Source organism: Ochotona curzoniae, unplaced genomic scaffold, assembly GCF_017591425.1.
Source record: "Ochotona curzoniae isolate NIBS_2020 unplaced genomic scaffold, NIBS_Ocur_1.0 contig_64, whole genome shotgun sequence".
Lineage (NCBI taxonomy): Eukaryota > Metazoa > Chordata > Mammalia > Lagomorpha > Ochotonidae > Ochotona > Ochotona curzoniae.
Window position 1 is genome coordinate 381,291 of NW_024466502.1, and position 21,034 is coordinate 402,324.

The window sequence follows — 21,034 nt, forward strand, 5'->3', positions numbered from 1 at the left end:
ACATGGGAGTCCTGAGATGGGCTGTTAGTGCACAGCATCGCTGACTGCCACACGCCAGCCCACACAAAGCTATGGCTAAGGTCATGTCTGGCAGGGCTAGATCCCAGTAGCTGACTGAGTGTGGAACAGGGGATGGGTCACATTAGGAAGGGTCATGACACCAACCAGCATGCGAGGGAACTAGGTCCTGGGATAGATTCTGCAGGGGATGAATGGGCCCAACCCTGTGGAAATAACAAGTTCCGCTGGTTAGCTTACGAGTTGGGGTGGTGATTCATGGAACCTGCCATCACTCACTGGTAAAGGACCAACAACAGTCTGGGCAGGTAAGGCAGCAGCACCCAAATGTGCATCGTAAAACAGGTGTGGAGTGGGCCGGGCTGCAACCAGGTCATATAAGGCCAAGAAGGAAGGGTAGACCATGCCGGACACTGGCCTATCGCCTATTGGCATGTATGAGATCTGGGTCTGAGAATGGGTCGAATGGGGGAATTTGGGAAATTCCCCTAATGAGTCATAGCTTTCACTGACGATCACATAGTCCAGACCTGGGGGTCAGGCAAACTGGGAAAAGTAGCTCCAACGATTGGCTAAAGTATGGGTTGGTTATGGAAGGGGGTGGAACCAGCAGGGCCGAGCAAACTTTAGCTCACCAGCAAGAACAGAAATCAGGCTGGAGCATGGGTCATGCCGAGCTAGACTCTTGCACTGGCTGGTTTGAATGAGCCCGGGATGCCAGGCTACAGCATCAAAGGCAAAGGCCAAGACAGGTGAGGGGCTATGCCAAGCTGGGTCAGAGCAACCACTAGCATGCACATGATCTATAGCTGGAACAGGCCTGGTTGGGGAGCTAAGAGCACACCCTGGCTGGGTTGGGGTTCCCACTGGTGAATGTGGGGAATGAAGTGGGGGCCGTGTTCTGGTCTGGATATGACTGTGGTGTCCCTTGGCACAAGTGTAGACTAGGGCAGGGTACACCAAGCCGGGATAGACCCCAGCACCATCTGGTGCTCTAGAGGACAAGGGTAGATATAGGATGGACTAGGGTAGGTCTCTGCCTCTACTGAGCCATGTGTGAGCTGTCTGGGTATAGACGGGCCTTGACTGGGCTGAAACATTCAACAGTAAGAACCGGAATGGGTTGAAGGCCGGTCAGGTTAAGGCCACTATTCCTGCCAGGACAGGAGGTGGACTGAGTAGGGCTGGCCCATGGACTCACTGGTATGCACAAGGTCTGGCATTGGGAGAGGTTCTGATGGGGAAGCTTGGGACACTTCTATGTCAGGATGCAGTCCCTGCAGGTGAGTGCAAGAACCACAGTTGGAAGCAGCCCAGACCAAGCCAGGGAAAGGTACCCACTGGCATTCATTTGGCATAGGTTGGGGGCAGACCAGGCTGAACCAGTTCAAATCACCCACTGGCAAATCCAAGCACCACAACAGAGTGTGAGTCGGGCCAGGTTAGTTCACAACACATACCAATACACATTACAGCTGGAATTGGGTACCTGCTGAGCTGGGCTAGGCTGTAACCCAAACCAATGTCAGCTGGAATTGATGGTGGGCTGGGCCGGACCAGGCTACAGCATCCACTGGCAAAAAGCGAGGGAGGCCATGCCAGACTGGGCCACAGCACCCAACCAGTACACATGAGAACCAGGGGGAGGAGAGGCAAAACTGGTAGGGGAAATGTGGAGGGCTCCCCTGCTGGACCACCACTCCCACTGGAGAGTATGGGTTGGGATGGTGGCAGACCAGGCAGAGCCACAACACCTGTGGGCCTCATGTGAGCTAGATTGGGGAAAAGCCACACTGGGCTGACTGTTCCTGCTGGTGCAAGCATAAATCAGAGTGGGTGAGGGTTGGTTGGGCTTTGCTGCAGCATCAGCTGGCAGATGCTAGCATGGGGGGCTAATTCTGTCAGGTTAAACTGCAGAACCACCTGGAGAGTGCACAATCCGGGAGTGGGAGTGGCCTAGAAGGGAAATAGTGGGCTCCTCCCTCTTGGGTTACCACTCCCACTGGAGGGCACAAAAACCAGAACAGGGGCAGAGGTGGCTAGACAGAAAGGCATCCAACAGCATGTATGTGGGCTGGGTAGTAGAGCTAGCACCCGCCAGCATGGGTATGGGCTCAATAGGGGGTCCCGTTGGGTTGAACTAGGCTTCAATGCCCATTGATATGTATGAGAGCTGAATAGGATGTGGGACAGACTGGACTATGCTGTACATACTGGCAAGCACGGAAAACAGGGCAGGGGGCAGGCCTGGTGGATGTTATTGCGGGTTGCACCGACTAGGCTGCAGCTCCTACTGGTTAGTGTGGGGGCCAAGTGCGTGGTGGGCAGAATCAGGCTGGACTGCAACATCCATTGGTTCGTGTGGAAGACAGGTCTGGAAACAGAACTGACCCAGCAATTGCAACCACCAGCATATACATAAGCTGATTGGGGCAACTGACTCTGCCGGACCCTGTACTGACAAGCACACACAAGAATCAGTCTGGGATCACCTCAAAGTTTTTTTGAGGATCCCTCCAGCTGAATTGCTGGACCCAGAACCTCACCCATGAAGAGATTTGCAGGTTCCATGGTCTGACCGTGGAGTCCAAGTATCAAAGCTGAGCCTCCTCAGAGGGTCAGATGGAGCAGTGGACAGCATATCCAGGCGCACATGGAGGATATGGCAGTCCATTGGAGCCTGCAGAGGACACTTGGCACCATAACAGAGGACTGAGGACAGATCAAATCAATCGACTACACCAGCCATGTGTTGGTAGTAAAAATCTGGGTGAACAGAAACTCTAAAGTGAACTATGTCAGCCAGTGGATTCTGCAGAAATTTTATCGTGCGTAGAATGGCGAGACTGGAAGCAATTCAGAACTGTTGAACTATCAAAACCACTTGAGCAGGACCCTTGGAGCATGCCCCATGTCGGGGACATGGGATGGGTGGGAGACTGGGTGGGGCTTCTTTCTTTACCTCCCCCCTTGGCCCAGATACAGAGAAATAATAATAGTAATATGGAAACTGGTCTTATGCACTTTCCTGTAGCCCTTGGCCTTTGTGCTCTAATCAACTATGTAAAAATTATCAAATAAAATCATTTTTAAAAAATAAATAAATATAAACCAAAATGTGTGGCAACTTAAGGCCTCTTTTTTTTTAAGGTCTATTTGTTAATTTATCTGAAAGAATTACAGAGAGAATAACAGTAGATTTTCCATCTGATGGTTCCCTTCTCAGATGGCCACAGTGGCCAGAGAGGAGCCAGGACCCTTCTGTGTCTCCTGTGAGAAACAGTGCCATAGCACTCTGCTGCTTTCCCAGACCTTCAGCTGGCTGGGAAGTGGGACAGCCGGGACAAGATGCAGCCCCCACATGGGATGCACGAGCAGGCGACAGCTTTACCTGCTATACCAGAACTCCAGCACCAAGGCTTCTTTGTAAAAGCAAAGTAATTGGATTTCAATGTTCTAATTGTCAGCAGGCATAGAGTTTGCTGTGGCTCTGGGACTGAGTCTGAGGAACATGGATGGACCATGAATGGCGCTATATCTGAGGTGACTTCTCACAGGACCATAGGGGCCGTGCTGGTCATCCTGCCGTGTCTGAGGTGACGACTTCTCACAGGATCATAGGGAGACACATTTTGCCACCTTCTTTAAGCATTAAGAAATTAACTGCACAGTTACATGTTTGCATCACTTCTGCTTGCAGACCCCACTGGTGCTGTGGTACCAAGGGAAGCCCAGTGCCCACCGGACACTGTCTTGTCTGCCTCATCTCTTGGCCTTTGCAGGGCTCCAGCTCACAGCAACCAGCCTCTGGGGCTGCGCTAGCATGATGGATGCAGCAGTGTGGAGGCATTGAGCCCACAACCAAGCGGCAGGACACACGTCTGCTGGGTCTGCTCTCAGCTTCCCAGGTGGCCCTGCCTCATTACCTCCTCGTGTGGCAAAGGAGGCCTGGTTTGGAGGGGCTGGTGTCCAATAGAGGACGCACCGGGTGGAGGTGGGCTAGGGCCCCCAGAGGGACAGAGCTGCAGCAGACCAGGACACTAAGCACAGCACGCATTCCCACTGTCCCACGGAGTGATGGGGCCAGCTCTGTGCCAGCATCACTGCTCTGAGGAACGGGCTGCTGCCCTCGACACCCTGCTCCCTTGGCAAGGCTGCAAGCAGTTTCCAGCTGAATGGCAAGGCCCAGCCAATGTCTCCGGTCACTTCATTGCCACCTTGCCTCATTGTATGGACCCTCAACCTTCCATTTGGAATTTCTCAGAATCCTCTCAGGGACACTGTTGTCTATCTGCATATGTGGAATGGTTTGTGTAATTGATATAATACTCAAAACCCAGTGTGGTAACCTAGCGGCTGAATTCTCGCCTTGAATGAGCCAGGATCCCATATGGTAGAATTAAGATTGGAAATTAGCTGATCAGGGAGATGATACTGGATTATATGGGTAAGATTTTATGATCATAGGAGATCCTTGATCAGAAGTGGGAGAGGGCCTGGCAGTAGCCTAGCGGCTAAAATCCTCGTCTTGCACATACCAGGATCCCATATGGACACCGGTTCTAATCCCAGCAGCTCCACTTCCCATCCAGCTCCCTGCTTGTGGCCTGGGAAAGCAGTGGAGGACAACCCAAACCTTTGGGACCCTGCCCTGTGTTGGAGACCTGAAAAGGCTCCTGGTTTCGGATTGGCTCAGCTCTAGCCGTTGTGGCCGCTTGGGGCATGACAACAGATAGAAGACCTTCCTGTCTCTCCTCCTCTCTGTATATCTGACTTTCCAATAAAAATAAATCTTAAAAAAAAAGAATGAAAGTATTTGGGCTGCTTTCTAAAAGGAAAAAAGAATCTGGCGGGCCCCTAGAGGAGGATGGGGATCCACCTCTGGCTTGTATTGGCACTTACATTTTAGGAAAGAGAGTTGTCTAAAAGAAGAAAAAGTTTCTTGTGAAAGCCTTCCTTTCTTAGAGGGCCAAGCTGCCTTGATCCTTCCCACTGCCTTTTAACAGAAGAACAAAAATGCTATTAATAATCAAACCAGTACTAGGTAAAGGTGATTGTAGTTTATTTGTGTTTATTTTTATTAGTTTAAGTTTGCATTTTTGATTCGTTAATATTAGTTTAGGTTTAGTAAAAATTAATTTTGGATAATAAGTGAATCACCTGTCACTATGTAAGCACATGTGTGCCAACCACAGAGTTCCTGGGCGAAGCCAGTGACTGCAGGTCTGCTTGAGTAATGGCTTGCTTTAAAGTGAGCTGATCTTAATACTTTTTGGAACTACCTTTGTAATCACCTTTTCAATCATGAAGTTATAAAAGAAACAATTAAAAGCTTGCACAAAGTCTTGTGATAATTTCTGTATAAATAAAGAAGACAGGGCCCGGCGCGGTGGCACAGTGGTTAAGGTCCTCGCCTTGCACGCCCGGGATCCCATATGGGCACCAGTTCTAATCCCGGCAGCCCCGCTTCCCTTCCAGCTTCCTGCCTGTGGCCTGGGAAAGCAGTCGAGGACAGCCCAAAGCTTTGGGACCCTGCACCCGCGTGGGAGACCCGAAAGAGGCTCCTGGCTTCGGACCGGCATAGTACTGGCCGTTGCACTCACTTGGGGAGTGAATCATCGGACGGAAGATCTTCCTCTCTATCTCTCCTCTCTGTATATCTGCCTTTCCAATAAAAAAATAATAAAAATAAATCTTTTAAAAAAAATAAAGAAGACAGCTTTTGTGAGTTGTCCATTATGAGCACAAAGTCACAGCGGCCCATGTCATCCTTGCTGACTCCACACATCCTTCTCAAGCTCAAAACTCAGCTGGAGCTGGTCTCCGGCATAGTGGGCTGGGGACAGACCTGACCAGGTGACGCAGCACCGTGTGTGTATGTGTGTAGGCTGACGTGAATGGTAGAGTGAGACAGACCGCACGCTGGCTGGCACACACAGGAGTCAGGTCTGATGTCACCTCTGACAAGCTTTCTCTGGAGACCCTCCCAACTAAATCACTGGACTCAGAACTCTGGCCACAGTGAGCATCACAGTGGAGTGCGTGTCCGCACTGGGTCTCCACAGTCCCGGGACCTGTGCAGTGGAAGGCCCAGGTGCTTGTTCATTGGAGTCTGCACAGTCTAGTGCCATGGAGGGCAGAACAAACTGGACAGCTCCTCTGGATAAGAATCTAGACAAATGGAGACCTTGAAGTGGACTAGGTCAGCCAATGGACCTTGGAAAGATTTCCCCAGCCTCGGAGCAATGAAATCAACAGCATCTCAGAACTATTAAAGCCACTTAAGGGCCCAGCATGGTAGTCTAGTGGCTAAAATCCTTGCCTTGCATGTGCCAGGATCCCATATTGGTACCAGTTCATATCCAGGTAGCCCCCACTTCCCACCCAGCTCTCTGCTTGTGTCCTGGGAAAGCAGTCAAGGATGGCCCAAAGCCTTGGGACCCTGCACCCACATGGGAGACCCAGAAGAAGCTTCTGGCTTTGGATTGGCTCAGTTCCAACCATTGTGGCAACTTAGGAAGTGAAACAGCAGGTGGAAGACCTTTTCTGTGTCTCTCCTTCTCTCTGTATATCTGACTTTCCAATAAAAATAAATAAATGTTTAAACAAACAAACACTTAAGTAGGACGTGCTGCACATCAGGGACCCTGGGATGACATTGTATACTAATGTGGCTGGATCAAGGAGCCCCCTCTCCCCTTCTCTCTCCACTTCCCTCAGATACAGGAAGTAAAAGGGAGATTGGAGGCATTTGTCTCATCCACTTCCCCCATTCTTCAACTCTCCTCCCCCTGATTGGTTATCTACATGGGCATGCATCTCTCTCAACTATGTAAACATCATCAAAAATAAAATTTTAAAAATTTAAAAAGAGCCATGACTTAAAAAGAAATACTGAGTCCACACAGAGACCACCTGAGACCTCTCTCCAACTCTCCTCCTCTCTTCAATGCCGCCTTTCAAATAAAATTAGTCTTTAAAAAAGGTTGGAACAGGCCACACATCTCCAGGCTGTGAGCACTGGAGCTAGTTGTAGAGGACACCCAAGGGAGCCCCTGGATCAGGTGCCCATGTGCAAACGCCCAGCGCAGATGCGCTGGCCTCATGAAAGCACCGGCAGGCCACACTGCAGAACCCTGAGTAGGTGTGGGTCCTCGGCCCCAGGCCACACTGCAGAACCCTGAGTAGGTGTGGGGTCCCCGGCCCCAGCAGGGTGGCAGGAGTTGTGACATGTGATTCCTCCGCACTACCCACGGGGACCTGTAATCAACAAAGGCCTGGTGTCATGGTGAATCTCACACAGCTCTGACCCTGGCAAAGGACCTGGGTCTGTGCCTGTTCACGCTCAGGACTGGACCTGGAGCCCACACAGGCTCTGGAGGATCCTCGGGGCCAGCCTGGCGGAGCGGCTGCACCCCACACAGGCTGCCTGCTGGCCGGCAAGGACATATTCAGGGAAGCTGGATGCTTATTGGTTTTTCCTGACCCGGCAGCTGTGTTTGCAGAAAAGGCCTTGCCTGCCCTGTGACCTCTGGCATTCGGTCAGATAGGCTGTATCAAGACAAACAAGGGCCCTGGTCCCCTCTGCTTGAGCAGCAACATTAGCTGAGCCAGGCCATGCCTTGGTGACTCCCACAGAGGACCCGGCAGCCCTGGGGTCACCCCAGCAGCCCTACCCCACGTCAAGTGTCAGTCCCAGGCTGTGCCTCAAGGTCCCAAGCAGTCCCCAAAGCAGCTGGGAGGGGGTCCCCCACCTGAGCCTGATTCGGGGTGGGGCTCCCCACATCCGTGCCTGTTACACAGCAGGCATCTGGCTGCTGGCTATTCCCAGGCCTACTTCGAGCTCAGCTTCCAGCTGACGCGCCCTGGGAGTAGCAGCTGATGGCTCAGGTACTGGGTCTCTGCCCCCGCGTGGGAGTCCCTGCATGGAGTTTCCAGCTGCTGGCTTTGATTACAGCCCAGTCTCTGCCATGGTAGGCCCTTGGGGAGGAGACCTGTGGACACACTCTCACTCTGCCTCTCAAATAAATACATGTGTTCAGAGAACGCCCAAAGAGCAGCTCTCCAGGTCCTCTGACCAGAGGACACAGCATGATGGCATCTAAATTCCAGGGATGAGCAGGGGAGGGCCACTCGAGAGGTGGCGCCTGCTGGAGAGGCCTCCAGGACACTGGGCTGGGAAGTAGCCCAGGCAGGCAGTTTAGGCTCCACCCTGCCCTGGGAATGGGTCTTGTGGAAATCAGCAGCTGGTCAGCGGACAGCAGGAACCGGCAGCCCCCACCTGGTAAACAGTCAGACACTAGTGCCCCGGGGCTCACGGGGAGCTCGCTTTAATGGTGGGCTGTGCAGGCCTGGGGCTCTTGGCTGGCTCAGCCACAGCTGAACCCCTGCCCCGCATGGAATTCTCGATCCATCTGAGGAAGTTGCTGACCTTGGTGTAGACCCCATACTTGCCCTTGCGGGCACAGCCCTCACCCCAGCTGACAATGCCCGTCACAAAGTAGGTGTCCCGGAACCTGGTGACGTGGGGGCCGCCACTGTCACCCTGGCAGGCATCCTCTGGCTGGTTGTCATAGCCAGCACAGAACATGTTGGGTGTGATGCTGAAGCTGCTGGCCAGCTTGCAGGTGTTGCGGTCCACATAGGGCACCTGCAACACCTTGAGCGTGGTGGACGGGCGGCCCTTCTCGTGTGTGCGCCCAAAGCCGCTCACGAGGCCTGACTTCTGCGCCATCAGCGTGGACTCGGCCCAGTCCTTCTCGGGCAGGCAGGCGGGGGCCACGTTCCTGCGGAAGGTGATGGGCGTCTTGAGCCTCAGCATCGCGATGTCATAGTCGTACGTTTCCTTCACGAATTTGTTGTGAACCATCACCACGTCCACCTCATGGGCCATCTCGTTGCCCTCCTCCTGCTCCGTGTCCCGGTCCCCTGCGGCAGGGCAAGTGGAATGAGAGCAGGGTTACTGTTAGCTTGGCACTGGACAGAGCCACACAGGGAGCTTCCATTGCTGGCCACTCCAAGGGCTACAGCGACCAGGGCTGGGCTAGAAGCTTCATCCGGGACTTTATGCGGGTGCAGATGTCCAAGCACTTGTCCATCCTCCACTGCCTTCCCAAGCCATCAGCAGGGAGCTGGAGCAGAAGTGGAGCAGCTGGGACGCGAATCAGCATCCATGTGGGATGCCAGCACCGCAGGCAGTGCCTTAACTTGCTGCACAACAGTCCCGAACCCTGTCAGCTGCCTAAAGATGTTTCTTATAAAGCCCGGCAGTGGCATCTGATGACCTCTGCATGTCCACACAGCATGGGGCAGTGTAGGGCCGTGGAGGCCAGCTGTCTGTGCAATCCAGTCCCCAGGGCCCCCAGCGCCCCCATCAACCCTGGTGTCGTAGTCCATGGAGCGTGACAGAGACGTCTGCTGGATGTAACATTGCAAAATTAAGGGACCAGGAGGAGGCAGGGCACTTCATTGCCATCTCCTAAATCATTCACACGTTGAAAGCGATTTCTGGGGCTGCCGTGGCACTGTGGGTGAAACTGCTCACGTCACCACTTCCAGGCCCAGCCCCTGTTGGTACACCGCGGAGGGCAGTGGAGGATGGTCTGGGCACTTGGGCCCCTGTACCAACATAGCAGAGCTGGACGGAGCCTCGGCCCCACCCTGGCTGGGGAGGAGTGGGCCAGCGGATGGAGGATCTCTCTGTAACTTTGCCTTTTACAGACATAAATCTGTTTTTTAAAGGGTATCCTGGGTGTAGCTACTTCAATGTAGTGTCAAGAAAACTCCATGCTAAGTCGCTACTTTCTAATTCCTTCCATCTGATGTGACCACAGTGACTCAGACAGTGTGTGTTTGGCTCCCACTAGACAGCCCTGGGGCCGGGAGAGAAGGCATGGATTCAGGGGAGGTGGTCCCACAGGTGAGGCAGCCTCCTAGACAGGACGGGGCGTTGGTCGCGGCATCACTTACCTACTCTCACCTTGAATCTCTTGGCCTGGTGCAGGCAGTGGGCCGCTGTGAGGACATGGTACTCGCTCAGGATGGTGCCCCCACAGAAGCCCTCATTCTCCTCGTTCACCAGGAGGGCCTAGGGCGGGGGAGAACAGGGCGCAGTGTGCGACTGAATAGAACCCAGGAGCGCCCAGCCTGAGGGCCCGTGTCACCCAGGGGGTGACACAAAGAGGGTGGTCTGTGGGAGGGGTCAGTGTCCTCCGAGGTGGCCCCTGGGCCTGGCCCTGGCAGCCCACAGCCCCTGGGTGACAACCCTGTGCTTAGAGCTGCTCGGGGCATGGCATTCCATGCAGCAGGCAGATGCGGCCAGCCTCTTGTGAGGATGGCTGCGTAGACCAACAGGGCACCTGGCTGGACTTGGATGAGGGCAGTGGCCAGTGCTTCAGGGTTTGGCAGTCCCAGGTACTCACAGAATCTGTTCACTGTAGACACCAGCTGTTGTGCAAGCGAGATTCAAATTTAGCTGCCAAGTTCCTGGTTGTATTTTCTGAATCAGTGGCCCTTAGTCATATCTGAGTCTCTGTTTTGCCTTTGAAAGCTAACAGAGGCATGTCGCTGGCTGCCTGGGTGTGCAGCTAGCAACACAACCAAGCCAGGTTTGCCTCAAGAATGAGGGTCTCGGGCCCGGCGGCGTGGCCTAGCGGCTAAAGTCCTCGCCTTGAACGTCCCGGGATCCCATATGGGCACCAGTTCTAATCCCGGTGGCTCCGCTTCCCATCCAGCTCCGTGCTTGTGGCCTGGGAAAGCAGTCGAGGATGGCCCAAAGCTTTGGGACCCTGCACCTGTGTGGGAGACCTGGAAGAGGTTCCTGGATCCTGGCTTGGGATCGGCGCAGTACCGGCCATTGCAGCTCACTTGGGGAGTGAATTATTGGATGGAAGATATTCCTCTCTGTCTCTCCTCCTCTCTGTATATCTGACTTTGTAATAAAAATGAATAAATCTTTTTTAAAAAAAAGAATGAGGGTCTCTGTCCTTCCCTGAGGAGCAGAGGTGGCCTTGGCGACTGGCCTGTCCCCCATCCCAGGATCAAGAGTGGAAGCTGTGGAAGCTGTGCTTTCTCCCTTCTGCCCCTGCCAGAGCAGGGCAGCCCCCGCTGGGCTATGCTAACCAGGGACTGGTGCCCACCCCCTGCTACCTGCCAGGGGCACTCGCCCTCTTTGCAGTCCCGGCCACCCACGATCCGCACGATGCTGTTACTGTCGCCTTCAGGGTGTGACTCTGTCAAGTCCAGCAGGTCGAAGGGGCTCTTGGTGGCGAGTTCGTCATACAGGTCGTCTTGCTGTGCGCCAGAGCCTTCCAGGGGGACCTGGCTGCTATTGGGGGCCAGTGATCTTCTGCTACGACCCAGGGTTTCCTTCCCACAGGGGAAGGGCTCTGGGAGAGAAAGGGCAGCCAGGCAGGACTCAGTGAGGGAGCAGCTCAGGCTGCCTCTGTCCACCTGCCAGGTCAACCCCCAGGCCAGTGTGGGGCCCCGGGCTCCCACCTGTGGAGATGCAAGACTTGCCGTCATCGCCCAGCATGTACCCCTTGGCACAGGAGCACAGCACTGAGTTCTGATCCTCTTGGCAGAACTGCTCGCAGTCGCCATTGTCCAGGCTGCAGAGTCTCCGCATGACTGGGAGACAGGCACAGTATCAGACCAGCAGGAGCCAGCCACGCACAGGCCTCCCCTGGACAGACCACAGACATGCTGGTGGCCAGGATGGGCAGGCCAGTCCACACAGGAGGTGAGAGCCATGCTGGGCTCCTCTGGGGCCCCAGAGAGGCAGAAAGAGCAGGTGTCGCCTCACAGGGTGGGCACATTGAAAGGGTGATGTTTGTCTCCCACTGTGCCACTGTGTCAGCAGTTAGGCTGCGGCTGACTCCTCATGCCCTCCCCTTGGGAGCAGGGGCACTTACACAGTTCACAGTCTTTGCCTTCGTATCCATCCACACAGGTGCAGGTGTAGGTCCCCAGGCCGTCCTTACACGTGCCGTTATTCTGGCAGGGGCTGCTCTGACACTGGTTGCCATCTGTGAAGACATGAAGCCTCCTGGAAGCTTCCGTCACCACAGACATGGATAAACCCTTACAGGCATCCTCCACAGTACTGGAACCTGCTTCCTCCTGTCTGGACCCCTCTACAGCTGCCGGTTTGTGGGGTGCCTGGCTGGCTTTCTGATGTCCACAGGGAGCTGACAGCAGGGTGGAGAGCCCCGGACTGGGCCCTGGCAGAGCGAGACACTGCAGCTGTTGTTGCCATGTGACTTACAGGTATGGAGCCCAACGACCAACGTGGGATCATGTGCATGGGGTGTGTGTGAGCGCAGTGGTCACTTGCACCACTTTAGCTCTTGCTGCCAGTGGCCTGCTCACACATTCACGGCACTGACCCATCGAGGGAGCCAGCCTTCCTACCTGGCGCACCTGGGCTCAGGTAGGAATGCAGTGCTTTTGTGGGCAAGCACCCACCTTGGTGGCAGCAGCCCATTTGTCCACGTCCTGGCTGCCCCACTTCTGATCTAGCTCCCTGCTAATGTGCCTGGAGAAGCAGTGGAGGGTGCTCCCTGCAACCACACAGGAGACCTGGAAGAAGCTTTGGTTTCTGAACAGCTCAGCTCTGGCCATGGCGGCCACTAGGGCAATAAAGCAGTAGGTGGAAGATCTTTGTCTCTCCTCTCCCTGTAACTCTGCCTTTCAAATAAAAATAAACAAATCTTGAAGTGAAACAGAAAGAATACATTGATATAAACCTACACTGAAGTAAATGGCCAAGAGAGAAGCAGCATGTATTAGTACAACATCACGCTGAATTGAAAAGATGTAAATAGGAAAGATTCAAACAGGAACAGAAAAAAAATCAGGAAATATTTTCAAAATTCAAGTGCAAACTCTCCTAATTTAAATATCTCAATGAACCCCATCCACATAAGATTCAAATAGAAAATAACTCACCTTTGTATTCATTCCAGAACTCGTTCTAAAAGGAAAAATAGATTTAAAATACATTTCACACGGATGGCAGCCTTTGCCCAATAACTCAGCCTGCATGGGGTCACATTCAGAACTGACTTGTTCCAGGCGCCCCTGTGACGGCTCAATGGTTCACCCTCTGCCTCCAAGTGCTAACATTCCATATGGGCACTTGTTCACGTCCCAGCTGCTCCACTTCCCTTCCAGCTCGCTGCTTGTGGTCTGGGAAAGCAGTGAAAGACAGCCCAAAGCCTTAGGTCCCTACACCCTACACTCATGTGGGAGACCTGGAAGAGGTTGCTGGCTCCTGGCTTCGGATCAGCTCAGTTCTGGCCGTTGTAGCCATTTGGTGAATGAGCCAGCAGATGAAAGATCTTTCTCTGTCTCTCTTTCTCTGTAAATCTGCCTTTCCAATACAAATAAATAAACAAACCTTTAACAAAAAACCTGACTTGTTCTAGAATGATTCAGTGTAACAGGCAACTATGTAGATGGTCTCCAAGGGTAAATATCTCACAACACTTCATTAACCTTCAGTAAGCTTTCTTAGCCACCAAGGAACAGACTACCAGAAAGAGTCTGTACTGCTTGGTAATCCCCAGCAGGTCAAAGAATGGCTTCTAGTTAATACACCCACGCCAGGCGTTCAGGGAACGCTCTTGGATTGTCAGTCATGACCTAAAACAACAAGGTAAGTGATAACCAGCTTGACACAGCTAGCCAAGAGCCGGTCCTAACACTGGCCAAACGCTGAAGCTTTGTGACAAGTGTCCTGTCTGTACTTGGTTGTGTTCCCTTTCCAAGCTGACCAGAACCTCAGAGTGCCTGAGCCAGAGGAGGGCAGGCTGCATTACTGCGGCCCTAGGTCAATGTGGATATCCTTGTAAGAAACAGGAAATGCCAGCCCCATGGAGAGGCCAGGTGAAGAGGTGGGCAGGCCGAAGGACATGTGCTCGGCCCCTGGCATGTGCAAGGAGAGTCCTGCTGCTGCCTGGATTTGGGGTTTGTAGCATCTGAAAGCTAAATGACAACGAATCCCTGTGCCTGAGTCACCTTCTTGTGGCTGTTTGTTATGGTGCTAGGGGCCCGTGCAGTGGGTGTGGAGGACACGAAGGTGTGAAGAGAACCGTTCCATTGCAGGTAAGGCTGCAATGAATTTCCTGCTGCATGGCAAGGCCAGGCAGATGACTCTGCATCCACCTGAAGGCATTTCCACCTCCCTTTGCGTGGACAACAGGCAACTCCCGCTGAGAATTCTGTAATCTATTTAGGCATCGCCTGCCACGGTGGAGATTGGTCTTTCCTATCAATGTGAGCTTGGAAGTTGATGCTGCTGCTAACGTCTTAGCAAAAGGACCTTTTACTCTTCATGCTGTCTTGGCTGCCCTCACTGACTATGCTAATCAATGGTGTCAAGTCCCCATGTGCAGTGGGAATCTAATCTTTCCCTCTTTCCTTGATCTTTAGGTCCCTCCTTCTGTGATGCATTTCCTCCCTTAACTGATTCAAGACTAAGCTGTAGAATGAGGATTGCAGCAGGAATGTGTTACTGATTGATACGTGCCATCTACTGAGAACTTCCTGACCACGGGATTAGAACGGCTGATTTCCTGCCTCAAGGGGAAACAATTGGCAGAACTATCTTTAGAAATGCCCGCTTGACCAGGTGTGAAGTCTGTGCTAGCCTTTGTAATGGCTTCTTTATAAATAAAGCAGACAGCTTTCTTGCATGGTCCATTATGATCCTGTAATTGTAGAGGTCCATTTCTTTTCCACACCTAATCCACACACCCTCTGCGAATCCTGAACTCGGCTGGAGCTGGACTCTGGCATTACAACAGCTCCAGAAACAGGCACAATGTCTCTGAAGGCTTTAGTGAGGTCAGCCTTGGGGTTTAGAGCTCTGTGAAGCCCCTCGAACCAGCCAAGGGCTAGCACAGTTCCACCCTCTGGAACGGCCCCACTGAGCTGCACCCCTGCACTGCTGTGCCCAGTGTTCTCCATTCTGCTAGCAGAGATGTCCTGAGACCTTTGGATGAGTTAACCATGCACTCTACAGCCTTAAGAAACCTGCTTCTTTCCTGCAGCATGCAGGTTTGGGAACCCCTCTGAAGGACTGTACTGATGGCTGAATATTTCTTTGCATGTTTGCACCCCCCACCTAAGAAGATATTGATGCTATTTTCAGTTTTTGGCAATTGTGAATAGTTGCTCAAACTTGTATGTACAGTTTCTACATGAAAAATTTTCACTTCTCTGGGAGAATATACAGGAACAGGATATGTTAGTCAAATGGTGGTTCCCTTGGCACACCACTAGTGTCCAGAAAGGTCTGACTACTCTATTTCCTAAATAGCACCAATTTCTATGAATATTTCCTCCATTCTCAGAGACATGGAGTAACTCTCACTGTACTTTAGTTTCATTTCAATAATGGCTCATGGGTTGAATTCTGTAATCGGATTCCTTGGGATTTCATGTCAGCTGCAACAGGGTAACCTGATTTTCCTGGATGGGTCCAGGCCCTCCTGTGACTGCCATGATAGTGCTAACTCAGGAGCTCTGCAGTGGGCAGCCTGGCATCGTCCCAGGCTCTGCATTACAGATGCCCAGACTGCTGAGGGTCTTGGCAGACGCCCTTCATCGTGCTGTGGGAGTTTCTGTCTGCTCATATCTGGCTGATAGCTTCTAAAATCCACATGTTTGAGAAGCAGATAGACACAGGTGAGAGAGGCCAAAACACTCCACCTCTTGGATCAGCCCCCATGCCCACACAGCCAACAGGAGCAACACACTACACCTGCTGGGCCAGCCCCCATACACCCAACAGGCTCAAGATGGGGCTGGGGGACTCAGTCCAGCCGGGCCTCGGCCCTCGTGCACAATAGGAGCCTGATTACTTGGGCCGTCACCACTGCCCCTCCCTGCCATGCTCTACAATACCAGGATGCAGGAATCCAGTGTCAGAGCTGAGGCTCAAACTCAGGCACTCCCATTTGGGACCTGGATGCCCTCACCAAGCTCTTAACTACTGAGCCATCCTCCATCCTGCCTCTTCCTTTCAAAATCATGAATGAAAGTGGAATTCTTTCAAATTCTTTCCTGCACCATTTATATTTCCTTCTGTAAACTATTAATATGGCAGCTACATTATTGATTTTCAAACACTTGGTTGATGTGAACTTCTTTTATATGCTATCATATTCAACTTAATAATTGGAGAATTTTAAAGTCTATATTAACAAGAAATATAAGTGTTTTCTTCAGTCTTTGTCTGATTTGGGTATCAAGCTAATGCTGGTTTAAAAAATGAGGAATGGTCCCTCTTGTATTCCAGAAGAATACATAGAACAGGTGTGAGTTCTTCTTGAAACGTCTGACACGATTCTTCAGTGCGACCACCTGTATCTGGAAATTTTTTTTTAGGTTTTAAAGTAATATTGAATTCGGAGATATCGCTTCTATCTGGTATGCTGGCAGCTTGTGGTGTTTGAAATGGACTCATTCCATCCAAGTAGTCCCACTTTCAGGCAAACATGTTTATAGAATTCTTTGCAGTATTTTTGCTACTTCCAAGTCGGCATAACAGATGTGTTCAGATTATATGGCAGACAACTCCCCCTTCTGCCCCAACTCCTTCAAAAAATTCTTCTGTAATATAGAAATCCCAAAACTTTCATGAGAGATCTGGTCTGTTCCAAAACAGGGTCCCCCAGTCTTGCTACAGAAGTCCCACCTCGAGGGAGGAATATCTCATAGTCAGACAAAGGCAATTTCTCCACTGACAGAGGCAACTGCTGTTTGGGCAGCTTGCAGCTCCAGCCTTCCCTGACAGAACTTACTGCTTGATTCGAACTGGCCCCGAATTCTTCCTCAGACAGGTTCAAGAACAGAACTGCTATGATCCTGCAACAAAAACCCGGGCCCAGCCGCATGACAGAGCGAGGCTCCACTCCTTTGGCTCACTTCGTCAGTTTTCTCCCAAATTCCAATCCCATTTCCCGGAAGCTCTGAACAACTCCTTGCGCTTGAGTAGGTCACAACCTGCAGCGCGACCTTCCCCGACAGGGCGAGCCCGTCACGCGGTCTGGGCTGCAGGTCCCCTCGCTCCTGGAGGCTGTGTGGGCAGGCCCTGCCAGTGACCTTCCGTGGGAGAGCAGCTCTCGCCGTCCCCGTTTCAGCCCGCCTCAGTGCTTGATGGCTGTTTTCAGGGGTCTCTCTGCTGTTTTTCTTGTCTTCACCTGATTCCTGTCCGTTTGGCTCACCTTCACCTCAAACCCCTGAACCCAGCCACCTTACCCTGAGGCCTAAGCTGAGAACACACGTTCTTGCTCACTCCCAGGCTAGGCAAACATTCCGCCTCTCCTGCTGCAAGCGGACAAGCCTTCCCCCGTCTGCTGGGGAGCGACTCCTGCTGCTGCGCAGGCGCGGCCCGGGTCCTCTCAGACGTACTCCTCCTCCTCCTCCTGCTGCGCAGGCGCGGCTCGGTCCTCTAAGGCGTCAGGTGTGTTTCTCCTCCTGCTGCGCAGGCGCGGGCTCGGGTCCTCTCAGGCGTCAGGTGTGTTTCTCCTCCTGCTGCGCAGGCGCGGGCCGGTGCTCCTATTATTGCGCAGGCGCGACCCGGGTCCTCTCAGGCGCCAGGTCGGCTCCTGCTGCTGCGCAGGCGCGGCCCGGGTCCTCTCAGGCGTGCGCCTCCTTCTCCTCCTGCTGCGCAGGCGCGGAGCGGTGGCCGTGCTCCCGCGCTCGGTCGGCCTTGCGCGTCTGTGACGCACCTGGGAGGAGGGCCAGGGCTGCTCCCTTTATCAGGTTCGACGCTGACACTGGCCCAGTCGTGTCTGTCCGAGGTCTGACTTTTCTAGACGGGCCTGACCCGAGTGCCCTCAGAGCCCACGTGCCTCCCCGCCGAGTCCGCCCCGGGCGCTGTCTCTGCAGGCTGACCCAGGCGTGCGGACTCGGCCTGCAGATGTGCATAGGTAGGGCCATATCTGGTGGATGACCCCCCACCCCAACCCCCGGGCAGCTGGCCCATGAAAACCAATTTCCCCCCTTGGATCAACATTGTTTTGCATTTTAAATTGATTCAGCCACACTTACAAAACTTCCCATTGCCTCAACTGATTGGGGTACTGCCTGTCCCACCCAGGAAACACAAAACATGTTGGTGGAGACCAGAATGGGTGCCCTGCCATCTCCTGCCCGCTGGCACCGCTGGCAGCTGTGCTGGGTGCACGCCTCCCGCGGGCCCACCGCAGCCCTCACCGTTTTCTCATTGTCCTCAAAGACTTCCCGGGCTTCTTCAAAGGAGCAGGTCTCCTCCAGGCACTCCCGCTCCAGGTTGCCCTTCTTCATCTCTTCTAAGAACGAGTTGGCCCTGCGAGTCCTCGTCAAGACAGTGTTGGCGCGTTCCCGGTTGGTGAACACTGGGAGGTGGGGGACGCCAAGTGAGACTTCAGGCGCTGGACCCCTCACCCCGTCCCCTCTCTGCCGCCCGCCCCATCCATCAGCACAATGGAGCCGTTTGTCCTGGTCCCTGTGGCCAACCATCCAACGATCCACCAGTCTCCTCCCAGCCCCAAGTTCGCACACTCAGAGGAGAGGGGTGTATGTGTGTAGGGGGGAGCATTCTCTACCAAATAATTGCAGGCTCGTTTTGAAAGGCAGAGAGGCAGAGCTTGGCTGAAATGGAAATGCCTGGGGCTGGCTAGGCCAGCCAGCGCAACTCAAGTCTGAGTGGTCCATGTGGGCGGGAGGGATCAGCTCCTGGGCTCCTTGGCAGGGGACGGGCACCACGGCTGGCACCAGGGGCGGGGGACGGGCACCACAGCTGGCACCCAGAAGTGGGAAGCCAGTGCAGCGGTGGCTCCCGTCCTGGGCATACTGTCTGAGTTGACCATTTGACAGGAGGCCACAGCCCTGAGGCTGGCCCCACTATCTGCAGATTCCTGAAACTGGCCCCGGGAATCTCGTGGCCCTCAGGTGTTTGCTGCAGGAGATGTTTCCCACGTGTGCTCCTGGAGAGCACCGTGGCGTTGCCAGTGACCCCAGCAGCTGGCCACCATGCTTGGGCGTTTTCAATCAAGGGGTTGACAACTTGTGAAGAAGTGGAAGGACCTACCTACACAGTTCATAGCTTTGGGAGTGCTCCCAGGGTTAGTCTAAAGGCTGGTGACTGCCACCAACACCAGATGGGGTGAGTCCTGCTCACTGTGACAGCGTCATGTGGAGGGGACAAGCATGCGGATCGATGCCGTGCAAGCATGTGGGCGAGCCCTGGCAGTGCTCCCAGAGGCACAGGGTGCAGAGGAACACTGGCAGGAGGGAGCCAGGGCAGAAGCCAGGCAGGCTGCCCTTGCTTCTACCCCTGGATTTTTTACCTGTGTTGTCTGAGCTGTGACTGGGGTTTGCATTTTTTTGTTGCTGTATGGCAGTTGGAGGGGGGAGTGCTGCCTGTGGCGAGGTTGAGACCAGAAGGGCTGGGATGGCAGGCAGGCCTGCTGGGGCCTCATGCCACCACACAAAATGGGAGCATGGGCAGCGGGCCTAGCTGCAGGGACACCCCTGGCTATTGAGGATCAGTGCTGTGCACACAAGGGGAGGCCCAGGGCCCCTGGGAGGACCCAAGAATGGGGTGGGCAGATGGGCCCAGAGCAGGGACCCCAGCTGTGCAGGGAACAGGGGGTTACCCAAGAAAAGGTCAAGGGTAGATGGGACAGCACCAAGGGACCTGACAGGGCCGGACCTGCCACAGGAAGAGCCACTGTGAAGAGGCACCCGTTAGGCCAGCCTGATTTGGGTCTCCCCTCACCCCTGCCACCTCCCGCTGTGCGTTCCCCCACCTCTCCACGCTGCTTCCTTCGGTTATTGCCTCCCTGCCCCTGTTTCCCACACTCCTCGATAGGGCTCCTGCCTCCCTCTCAGGAACAGAGCCAGGGGTCCTGGCCCCACAGCCTGAATCCTGAGGGGGACCCTCCCTCTCCTCCCACTTTCCCAGCAGTGCCGTCACAGTGCCGTCTTTCGGCTGAGTCAGCCCAAGGATGGTGTCCCCAGCCATCCCTGCTGTGACCTCCCAATTCTCCCTGGGAGTCCAAGGGGACTTCTCTCTCACTCTGCCCCGTCACATCCCAGTCTATGCCCCACCCCGGGCCCCCGCCGGTCTCCTTATCTTTGTCCTTCACCGGGAACTCCGCTCTCCTTGGCTGGGAAGCCCAGGTGGAGTGGGTGATGCCAGCCAGGGCTGGGGCCGGGCACCTTGTGGCTATTGCCTGACTGCCCACCTGTGCCCCCTCCCCTAGGGCACTCACCGCTGCTCCCGGGCAGCAGGAGGCCAGTCAGGGTGGCACCGAACAGCATGAGACTCAGAGGTCTGGCCATGGTGTGGCCAAGCACCAGCTCCAGTCCTGCTGTGCCGGCTGGGGCAAGGGTCACTGTGTTGGGCTCCTGGGAGGCTGGGCGGTCACTTCATCCCAGCCTCCTGATTCGAGTTGGGCGTACAGGGTTTTGTGGGGGCGTGTCTCCATCTGGCCCTGCCTCCCAGCACCTTCTTCCTCAGTGACCGTGTTTCTCTGGGTTGGCCCTGGGACAGTCATTCTGATGTCACTCCATGTTCACCTTGGAGTTCTTGGATCTCCCTAATAGCCGCTTGGTGCTACAACTACAATGATAGCACCATTTTCTCATAATTTTTCCAGAACAAAAGAATGGGGACTCCAGAGAGGGTGGCCATTGTGGTGGGACATGAGTCTAGGCCTGGCCATGGGGCCTAGTTCCAGTAGGGGGTAGCCATGGGGCTGGAGTCAGCCATGAAGAGTGCTGTGGGGCCTGGGCCTGGCCGTGGTGTGACCGTGGGGCCTGGGTCAGGCTGTGGAGTGACTGTGGGGTCTGGGCCTGGCCGTGGGGCCTAGGTCTAGCTACGGGTAGCCATGGGGCTGGAGTCAGCCATGGAGAGTGCTGTGGGACCTGGGCCTGGCCATGAGTGGTTGTAGGGGCTAGGCCTGGCCATGGAGTGGCCAGGGGCCTGGGCCTAGCTGTAGGTGGGCTTGGGAATGCATGG

The 21,034-nt window shown here is 54.2% G+C and overlaps 1 protein-coding gene across 1 annotated transcript; it reads right to left on the reverse strand.

Moving 5' to 3' along the window:
- Positions 1–8,886: 8,886 nt before the first annotated feature.
- Positions 8,887–20,355, reverse strand: F10 (coagulation factor X). The gene is made up of 8 exons (XM_040990999.1): positions 20,286–20,355; positions 18,244–18,404; positions 12,967–12,991; positions 11,931–12,044; positions 11,515–11,646; positions 11,167–11,405; positions 9,998–10,105; positions 8,887–8,946 (listed from the first exon to the last, which is right to left on the reverse strand). Exons 1-8 carry the CDS (start codon positions 20,353–20,355, stop codon positions 8,887–8,889), a joined length of 909 nt encoding a protein of 302 aa, XP_040846933.1.
- Between the last annotated feature and the right edge of the window lie 679 nt (positions 20,356–21,034).

Coding starts and splice junctions, on each gene's coding strand:
- F10 (XM_040990999.1), bottom strand. CDS start 20,355: ATGGCCAGACCTCTGAGTCTCATGCTGTTCGGTGCCACCCTGACTGGC. Junction 10,106..11,166: donor AGGGCGAGTGCCCCTGGCAG/GTAGCAGGGGGT, acceptor CCCCCGCCCTAG/GCCCTCCTGGTGAACGAGGA. Junction 8,947..9,997: donor ACCAGGCCAAGAGATTCAAG/GTGAGAGTAGGT, acceptor GCCCTGCCGCAG/GGGACCGGGACACGGAGCAG.